Source organism: Balaenoptera acutorostrata, chromosome 3, assembly GCF_949987535.1.
Source record: "Balaenoptera acutorostrata chromosome 3, mBalAcu1.1, whole genome shotgun sequence".
NCBI classification, from domain to species: Eukaryota; Metazoa; Chordata; class Mammalia; order Artiodactyla; family Balaenopteridae; genus Balaenoptera; species Balaenoptera acutorostrata.
In genome coordinates this window covers 95,668,365-95,678,899 of record NC_080066.1, presented here as the reverse complement: position 1 = coordinate 95,678,899, position 10,535 = coordinate 95,668,365, and the positions used below count along the sequence as shown (strand labels likewise).

At 40.4% G+C, this 10,535-nt stretch overlaps 1 protein-coding gene across 3 annotated transcripts in view; it reads left to right on the top strand.

Annotated features, from left to right (window-relative positions):
• The window catches only part of NUSAP1 (nucleolar and spindle associated protein 1), a 32,727-nt gene extending 23,730 nt beyond the window's left edge, over positions 1-8,997 (top strand). For all 3 annotated transcript variants that reach the window (XM_057543743.1, XM_057543742.1, XM_057543741.1), the window contains exons 8-11: positions 469-626; positions 3,917-4,033; positions 6,861-6,969; positions 8,049-8,997. In XM_057543743.1, the coding sequence (XP_057399726.1) occupies positions 469-626; positions 3,917-4,033; positions 6,861-6,969; positions 8,049-8,145 (481 nt within the window). In that variant the 3' untranslated portion in view covers positions 8,146-8,997. The remainder of the gene's footprint in view (positions 1-468; positions 627-3,916; positions 4,034-6,860; positions 6,970-8,048) is intronic.
• The last annotated feature ends 1,538 nt before the right edge of the window (positions 8,998-10,535 follow it).

The window sequence follows — 10,535 nt, the reverse complement described above, 5'->3', positions numbered from 1 at the left end:
TTGTGGCTCACGGGCGTAGTTGCTCCGCAGCATGTGGGATCTTCCCAGACCAGGGCTCGAACCCGCGTCCCCTGCATTAGCAGGCAGACTCTCAACCACTGCGCCACCAGGGAAGCCCGATTCTCTCCTTTTTTAAGGGCGTTTGCAGCATCTAACAGAACTGGTACATGGTAACACTTCCCCAACACATGCAATTATCTGACATAGTTTTTAAAAACTGAAAAATGCCCTTGAATTTGGAATTCTATTTATTGAGTTAGCCTGGAATATGAGGTACCTATACGTGGCAGTTCTGATTGTATTTATTAATAGTTAAGGACACCATGGTCAGGGGCTAGTCCTTGCTTCATGCAGGGTACAGAGCCACCTGGAATTGGTAGCACTTTTCAGTGCTTGGTGATGGGTAGGTGGTTTTGTTTAGAAGCTTGACCCAAGTACTCATGTCTTATACTCCACTGTCCTATTTAGGTTTTCAGCTGCTACTAAAGATAATGAGCATAAGCGTTCACTGACCAAGACTCCAGCCAGAAAGTCTCCACATGTGACCACATCTGGGAGTACCCCAAAAGGCCAGGCTGTGCTCGGGACACACAAGTTAAAGACCACAAGGGCTGAATCTGCTGCTGGTAAAAAAAAAACAGAACAAAACAAAACAGCCTCCCTCCCACCCCCCAAAGTTCTGGTTTATCTTTAAGCCATGTAGCTTCCTAATATGATTGTCTGTTTCTTTAAAGCCTCTCCATTATCTATAGAATCAAAAGCAAAAATTTCTCTAGCATATTTTTCATTTATACTGGCAAGGGAAGTGCCAGAGACACAGACAAAAAAACTGATATATCTTCCAGAGGACTGCATCCTGTCCAAGACGAGCCCTGAAATGGTGACCCTCCCTGAAGAATATTCAGCCCCTTCTCAGGGATTAGGAGGAGGATTACAGTATTCATTACAGCCTCTGAATGGTTCTGCCAGACTCTGAAACTAACAGGACCCAGAGTTCATGGAACAAATGCCACACTATTGACTACTAGTAGATTGTATAAGCCAGAATAAGCCATATAGATAATCTTCTACGCACTGTCTACTTAATCATCACCTACAAAGACCAAGTGGTTTTCAAAAGAACACTGCAATAGCAGTGTGAAGGTTTAAAAGAGTATCACCAACAGGTTAAGACCTATATTAGAACTGAGTATATCAAAATTCTCTCAAGAGTCCTACTGAATGTCAGGCAAGAGCCTTGATTACACAGGAAGGACTGCCAGATTCCCTGAGACTAGAGCAATCCAGCAGGAGTTTAAACAAGAGGAGAGTATTGTTGGTAATAATCAGCGTGGAGACTCTGAGGATTTTTTCATGCCTTTAACACCTAAATTAAAGATTGAATAGTGGGACTGACAACTAAATTTCAAGAGAGAGTACAGAGGTGAGATCAGAAAATTTATGATTCTTCCTCTAAATGACCTCTCTCATTCCTACCCACCCTTAATCGTTTGTATATCAGCAAGGAAACATTCCACAATAACATTCTAAATCATCCTGTAATAGGGGAAGAAAGGGGCTTGGGCAGAGAGCAGGGCTAAAAAATGAAGAGTGGACTTAGGCCTAAGATGTGACTGTGTCATTTTACATGGAGCAGGGGTCACTGAGCAGCACCCACCTGCCTAATACTGAGAAAGGACTCACAAATACTCACAGATAAGGACATGAGGCAGGAACTAATTGTTTGCCATATCCTGAGCTTTCTCCTCTAAGTAACTCGGGTGTGCCCAGTCGGAATGGGATAGTTTTCTTTCCCCGGTTATCAAATATGAATTTTATACAAAATGAAATCAAACTAATTTTTTTCTTGTGATTTGCTTTATTCACTGTTTCAAGAATCATATTAATAAATGAGCTAAAGTTCATTTTCACCATGTTTTTCAATTGTATGGATATATTTCAGCTTATCCATTTTACTGCTCATGGACCCCGTGGGTATTTCCAACTTTTGTTATTTTGTATAGTGTAGCTGTGACCATTCTGGAACATGTCTCCTGTCCATGTACAGTTTCTCGAGAGTAGGACTGGGGCTGCTGTATAGTAGGGTAGACAGACACTTACATTACTGGTTGAATTGTACTAGTTTATATTCTCATCAGCAGGGTGGGACAGTCCCATTGTTCCCCTCCCTGTCAACACTTGATAGCAACACAGTGGAATGGCTTCAGCACAGGAGTTCTGTGCTTTTCTGGGTTGTTTCACTAGGTGGTCCTAGATCCTAGTTGCTTGTTCACATATACGGGCAAGTGCCAACATTTGACAATGGCCTGAATGCAGCCTGTGAGGGGAAAGGATTACAAAATGTGCCAGATATATGCTGCCCAACTGTAGCAAAAATGTGGCTTACCAAATTATACCATCCTGGTATATTTTTAACTTTGTTACAAAAATTCATATTCTTTGGTAACAGCCTTCATTAGTAACAACCAGAGCCATGGATCTTTTTATTTCTATGTGATTAGGTTCCTTGCAAGCTTTATATCTGTTTGTGTTAATGAAAATGTTACTATTAACAAGATATAATTTTTTTAAAGAGTAGGGAATTCCCTGGTGGTCCAGTGGTTGGGACTCCACGCTTTTGCTGCAGGGGGTGCAGGTTTCATCCCTGGTCGGGGAAATAAGATCCCGCATGCCACATGGCTCGGCCAAAAAAGAAAAACTAAATTAAAAAATAAATAAAAGGGTAAATATGCAGGGAAGCAGCCTGAAAATTTACCCGGTTTATTTTTTTTTTTTAATTGAAATAAACTTGATTTACAATGTTGTGTCAGTTTCAGGTGTACAGCAAAGTGATTCAATTACACATATATATACATATGTATATATAAATGTATATATAATCTTTTGCAGATTCCTTTCCCTTATAGGTTATTACAAAATATTGAGTATAGTTCCCTGTGCTCTACAGTAGGTACTTTTTCTTGGTTATCTATTTTATGTATAGTAATGTGTATATGTTAATCCCAAACTCCTAATTTATCCCTCCCACCCAATTAATTCTTTTTTTTTTAATATTTATTTATTTATTTGGTCTTAGTTGCGGCATGCGAACTCTTAGTTGTGGCATGCATGCGGGATCTAGTTCCCTAACCGGGGATTGAACCCGTGCCCCCTGCATTGGGAGCATGGCATCTTTTTTTTTTTTTTTTTTTTTGTTTTTTTTTTTTTTTTTTTTTTTAAATTTATTTATTTATTTATTTATGGCTGTGTTGGTTCTTCATTTCTGTGCGAGGGCTTTCTCTAGTTGTGGCAAGCAGGGGCCACTCTTCATCGCGGTGCGCGGGCCTCTCACTATCGCGGCCTCTCTTGTTGTGGAGCACAGGCTCCAGACGCGCAGGCTCAGTAATTGTGGCTCACGGGCCCAGTTGCTCCGCGGCATGTGGGATCTTCCCAGACCAGGGCTCGAACCCGTGTTCCCTGCATTAGCAGGCAGATTCTCAACCACTGCGCCACCAGGGAAGCCCCGGGAGCATGGCATCTTACCCACTGGACCACCAGGGAGGTCCCTCACCCGATTAATTCTTAAAACAGGATTCTAAACTCCAGCTGATCCTAGGAAATGTCACAATATTTAGACTCTTTGGGGAGCTGCTAACAGGGGAACAGCTTAGGGGTTAGTTTTCCTCAGTTATTCTTTTCTCCTCCTTTTTTTTTTTTATTTCCTTCCCCCCGACCCCGTGTCCTCAAGTCCATTCTCTATGTCTGCATCTTTATTCCTGCCCTGCCCCTAGGTTCTTCAGAACCATTTTCTCCTCCTTTTTAACCCTATATCTGTTTCAGACTGTTCATATTGAATTCTATTTTTAAGATTGAATAAGTGATACTTAAACAGGTCTTTTTTTCTAATTAAGCCCTTGGATCTTGTTTGTTATTTTAGTTATTACCCCGTTCAATTTGACAACTGAGGCAGCGCAGACTCCGATCTCCCATAGAAAACCAGTGTTTGATCTCAAAGCAAGTTTGTCTCGTCCCCTCAACTATGAGCCACACAAAGGTATGTGGGAATGTTTTGAGGTACAAGATTTAAGATTGAACAATTCTGCATCTGAGGATGTGAAAAATTCTAGTGACTCAGTGGAAGCCATACTTGGCGTAGAATTCCTGCCTCTGCCCCTGTATCCACGTGACCCATGATTTAAAAAGTGTCCATTAAACAAATACTAAACAAACAAACAAAAAAACTAAATAATTGATTCACTTACATTTTTATTAAGCAAAGACAACTTCTAATCAGTGTTACTACAAAGTATTAATAAAACTTCAGCCAAAATCAAGAAACTTGGAAGTTAGGCTGTGGGTAAATGAATGTTTTCTTTATAGTTTTTAAAGGATCCCAAGCTGAGAACCACCAGTCAAACAATCTGGGACATTTATTGGCCAGATGTCACTCTTGGGGATATATTAAAGTATCTTTACATCCATTTAAAACATCAGTACTTAATGTGAGCTATCTGTCAGTGCTTCTGGAATTACTTTAAAACAAAACCTTCCTATAAGAATCATGTAACAGTGTTTATCTTTAAATTACTAATGTTAATGAAATATAATGAAAATGTAAGTCTTTCTTTTTTTTATAAATTTATTTTTGGCTGCATTGGGTCTTCGTTGCCTCGCACGGGCTTTCTCTAGTTGTGATGAGCAACTACTCTTAGTTGCGGTGCACAGGCTTCTCATTGTGGTGGCTTCTCTTGTTGTGGAGCACGGGCTCTAGGTGCACGGGCTTCTCTAGTTGTGGCTCGCGGGCTCTAGAGCGCAGGCTCAGTAGTCGTGACACACGGGCTTAGTTGCTCCGCAGCATGTGGGATCTTCCCAGACCAGGGCTCGAACCCGTGTCCCCTACATTGGCAGGCGGATTCTTAACCACTGTGCCACCAGGGATGCCCGAAAATGTAAGCCTTATTTAGAAGTAAGAGTCAAACTGAACCGTGGTTTAAGAAAACTTCTCCCACCCATTTTTCCTCCCCAAGTTTTCCCATCTGTGGCAATGGCACCTCTCTCCCGAGTGTCGGGGCAGTAGCCTAGGAGTCATCTTTGGTTCCTCACTCTCTCTCAGACCCCATATCCAGTCCATCGGCTAGTCCTTTCAACTCCATCTTTGAAATTGATCTTTAATCTGACTACTCTTCATCCCTCCACTGTGACTCCCTTTGGTCCAAGTCACATCATCTTACCTGGGCTTCTACAAAAGCCTCTTTGCCCCACTACAACTTTAAAAACAAATCAGAGCACATCACTGCGTGCTCAGAACCTCCTAAGGTTTCCTATCTCTCTCCCACCCTCATTTCATTGCCTCCTCCCTTCCCTGACTCTGTGCCAACCACACTGGTGTTTCAACTCAAACACTGAAACACCATCCCCTCCTCCATGTCTTTGAACTTGTTATCCCTCTGCTCCACCTGGAACACTATTTCCACTGATCTTTGCACAGCTTGCTCCTTTTTTTTTTTTTTTTTTTTTTTTGCTCCTTTGTTTTAATGGGGCATCCACTCAACTGTCAGCAACCGAGAAAGGTCTTCCTGCCCACCCACCCACCCACACTCTTTATTCCTCACCTTGTTTTACATTTCTTCATAGCACATAGCACCACCTGGTGTTATCTTACTTGACTACTGTCTACCTCTACCACCGGAAATGTAACCCCAGGAGAGCAAGGATTTTTGACCACTTGGTTCACTGCTATGTCCCTAGCACCTAGAATAGTCCCTGGCACATACCAGGTACTCAAAAAGTATTTGTTATGGGAATGACTGATCACCACTTCTACTGATGGTAAAAAACCTGGTTGAGAGCTTCATCTGTGCTTGTAATTTTATATCCTAGACAAGTCACTTAATTCCTTTATGGAAGGGAAAATAAGTACTACTTCAGTGGTTACTGAAAGGATCAAATGATACGGCAGCTGTGAAAGTCCTTTTTATAAAATGGGAAACACTGCAAATGATAATCTTTGGTACTCAGAAGTAGGTCAAACTATACAAATAAACTAATATATAAACATCTGGAAATTTGGTCACAGTTCTAAAGCCAACAAAATATTCCCACTTGTTCCATTCCAAATACATTTTAATAGGTAACAATAATAATAAATTGCACAGATGAAATACTACTTTATACTACTTTAATATTAAACATTCCTGTTGCAACGTTGGGATAATAAACTACTTAGTTGTTATGGCTTATTTTAATGTGCTATGTAATGGGATTCAGTATTAAGGGTTTTTGTTTTTTTTTTTTTAAGATTTTTTTCTGGCTTTCCAAGGATTAAAAAGTAGAAGACACTTATTTTTAGAGGAAAAAAAATGTAATGTCTATCTGTGGAATATTAAATTGAAATTAATAGAATTATACTGGCAAATGTCTTTAAAAACAAAGTATGAATGTTGACAGCAAGCAGGTAGCCACAGATGAAGAGAAAATTAGGAATATAAATACAAAAATCTTTCCATTTATTTATTTATGGCTGCATTAGGTCTTCATTGCTGCGCGTGGGCTTTCTCTAGTTGCGGTGAGCGGGGGCTACTCTTCATTGTGGTGCGTGGGCTTCTCATTGCGGTAGCTTCTCTTGTTGCGGAGCACGGGCTTTAGGAGCGCAGGCTTCAGTAGTTGTGGCACACGGGCTCAGTAGTTGTGGCTCGCGGGCACTAGAGTGCAGGCTCAGTAGTTGTGGCACATGGGCTTAGTTGCTCCGCGGCATGTGGGATCTTCCCAGGCCAGGGCTCGACCCATGTCCCCTGCATTGGCAGGCGGATTCTTAACCACTGCGCCACCAGGGAAGTCCCAAGAATCTTCTTAAATCTGTCTCCGTCTCTGTCCTAAACTAGGAAAACTGAAACCATGGGGACAATCTAAAGAAAACAGTTCTCTGAATGAACATGTCAACAGAGTTAGCTTACACAAGAAAAGTTATAAACAACCTCATCTCCAGACCAGGTAAGTACATAATTATCCAGTTCTATAATTCTTTTAATTTTGAAAGACTGTATATAAAAGCAGAGTCTCTGAGGGATAGAGTCACAGTAATAGTGGTGTTTAAGAAGAGGGTAGAAGTGGAATCATATACAGAACTTTCTAAAAGTACATGTGCCTAGGCAATACCAAAGTGGGTTCTAATTCAGTAGGTTTGAGATGGGACCCACGTATCTGCATTGTTTCCAAAGCTCTGCAGGTGATTCAGAAGAGGACCTGGATTCACAGCACTGCTCTTACATGACCTATCTGCCCAAACAATGCACCTGGATGTCCCTCCAGATACCAATCCAGGTGCCCAGGGCACCTAAGTATGCACATAAATTTCACACTCCCAGGGAAACCAGACTTTCTAGGCTTCAGGGCTCTACACAGGGAGAAACCCCAGGATGATCCTTAGAGGCTTATTTCTGCATGAAAACCAAGTTAACGCCAGAGTCTGTCTTGGGCTGCAGCTGATCCTGGTTTGGCCAATTCCCTGTGTGACACCCTCCTGATACCGGGTTAACTACCATTTGACTTGCCAGCTACCACCAAGACCTTATTATTTGCTATTAAAATCATTATCATGATTCTGGGCCTTTTTTTTCTCTTAATTCCTTCCCCCTAAAATCATAGTGGTTTAAGTCAGAGACCCTGATTCCAATTTTAGCAATTTCATTAGACAATGTGATTTTGAGCTTGACCTTTGACTTCCACAGGTAGAGGTTTCTCATTTAAAACAAACTAAAAAAAACTACAGGGTTTGGATTCGATCTCCAAGGTGTCTTCTGCTTCCAATTCCATGCTTGATTTTAGAATGCTGCCTTAACAAAAAACAAAAAAAAACTCAAGTTCTAGCCTTTTAACACAACAGTGACGTACGTACAGGTGTGGCTTCCATCACACAGACCACTGGACAGAGCGCAGTGTCCTGTAAGAGTGTGTTTTACACAAGTGTGCTGGATGTCATTTTAAGTTTGGACATTAGTCTAACAACAGGTGCTTTAAAGTGGTCTGTTTGGAGCTTCACTAGAGCCTAACGTATACCTGTCCCTCCTTAGGGAGGAGCAACGGAAGAAACATGAGCAAGAACGAAAGGAGAAGAAAGCAAAGGTTCTGGGAGTGCGAAGGGGCCTCATTATGGCTGAACATTCATAATTTAATATCCTGTAAATATTCCTTTTCTCTGAACCCTCTTTTGTAAATATTTTTGTACTGTCCTCTCACTTTAGCCAAAAGACCTTTTTCTGCTCTTAACTTTGTTCATATATATGTAGTGTCTGTGGCTTCTTCACATGTTTTACCCCTGAAAAGACATTACTACCTTTAAAGCTCTCAAATTCTTTTGAAATAGTTTTTACCTAAGCCCCTGTACAACTAACTCAGTTTTCTAAAAAGACCCATCCTATAGATTCTTGACCTAGATTTTTAAGGTCAAGTTCCCTCTGCTGGCTCTAATAACAGAACTTCAGTCCTCTTCTAGGCAAAAGCACTTACCTGATGGTAGCTAATTATACTACAGACTTTAGTAGAAATTGAACAATAACAAGTTATGAATAGGGTAAGCTGTGAAAGGCCACCTCTTCATCCTCTAGAGAACCTAGTAGTCTTACCGAAACTGTGGGCCATATGGGTTTGTAAGGCATCAATATTTTATCTATGCGAAATGTTTCATTTAAGCTTCTGTGTACCTTTTTCAGATCATGTAATTGTCACTTCATGTAATTGTCAATTACATATCTTTTTTTTTTTTTCCTCAATGTATTAAAAATAAAACTCTACAGCTCATTCTAGCCTGGCTTATTTAGAAATATACAGGGTCATAGTGAAATTTGAGGATTGCTGCTTTAAGGATTACTATGCTCTGTCAAACTTATACATCTTACTCAATTTATGGAAAAGACTAGAGTTGCTTAGTATCATATCCATGTCTGTTGCACCCGAATGGAGCTTCTGAGTTTTGTACTGCTTAAAATTTTCATAAATAAAATTTTTTCTCATGGTGGTAGATTCATTCTTTGTAAATGTAATTGGTTTCTAAAATTTAGTTGACCAGCCAAGACTAACAAGAGTTGACTTGTACTCTTTGTGTATCCTTTCTTGACCTCCCACTCCCACTCCTAGAAGAATTGACTATGTCCTTTTGTATTTTCACAGCACCTGTCACATTCTATTATACTTATTGTTATACGTATATGGGCCCATAGAACATGGCATACTCCTGGGTGCTTAATACACTCAGATTTTGCTATCAAGAGGCAGAGATCAGATCAATCAAGAAATCTGTGTCAAATACACTGCTACTGGGAAGGTGAAATGATATAACCACTTTGGAAAACAGTTTAGTAGTTTCTTTAAAAAATTTAAATGTACATCTACCATACGACCCAGCAATTCTCCTAAGAAATGAAAACATATGTCCACACCAAAACTTGTGTCTGCAAATATTTACAGCAGTATTATTCACAGTAGCCAAAAAGTGGAGAAAAATCCAGCTGTCCATCAATGGATGGATTTTAAAAATACGCACTAAAAAAATGAAATACTGATAAACACACTACAACATGGATGAACCTCAAAAACATGCTAAGTGAAAAGAAGCAAGACACAAAAGATCATATATGATTCATTTATATGAAATATCCAGAGAAGATAAACCTATAGCAAAAGTAGATTAGTAATTGTGGGGCTGAGAGTGGGAATGAAGAGTAACTGCAAAGAGGCACTGAGGTTTCTTTCTAGGCTGACAGAAATTTTCTAGAATTAGTTTATGTAAAGACTGCAGAATTCTGGCTATATCATAGTTTCCTACTTCTTCCTCTAAGATGACAAGAATTGATCAGTTTAAACTGTGTTAATCAGGGTCTTATTTTTGGTATATGCAATCTCTAATACTTAAAACAACTGGGGAAGCCTTGGGGACATTAGTCTATAAAGTAAGAACTGGTAAGGGTCATGCATCTTTGGAGAACCAGCTATGCACGTGTTATGGACTGCATGCTTGTGTCCGTTCCCCCCCACCCCTCCGCCCAATTCATACACTGAAATCCTAATTCCAGATGTGACTTGGTACTTTGAGGTATACTTGGAGGCCTTTGGGAGGTAATTAGGTCAGGCAGGTGGCACCCTCATGATGGGGTTAGTGCTATTATATGAAGAGAAAGAGACTAGAACTTGTTCTCTCCATGTGAGGATACAGTAAGAAGGCAGCTGTCTACAAGCCAAGAAGCACTCACCAGACACCAGGTATCCTGGACTACCCAGCCTCCAGAACTGTGAGAAATACATATGTGTTTTGTTTAAGCCCCCTAGTCTATAGTAATTTGTTATAGCAGCTTGGGCAGACTAAAACAGGTATCTTTTCCCAGTGACTACTACAGCACCTTAATATTCTTCAACAGTCTCCTATCCTAATAAGATTAGAAAACAGAAACAGAAGAAACACATAAGGAATACAATGGTAGAGGGCCATAAACAGTCACCTCAGAGACTCCCTGCTTTGGAAACCACCTACTCATATAGGAACTGTTGCTAATAGGAATCATTCT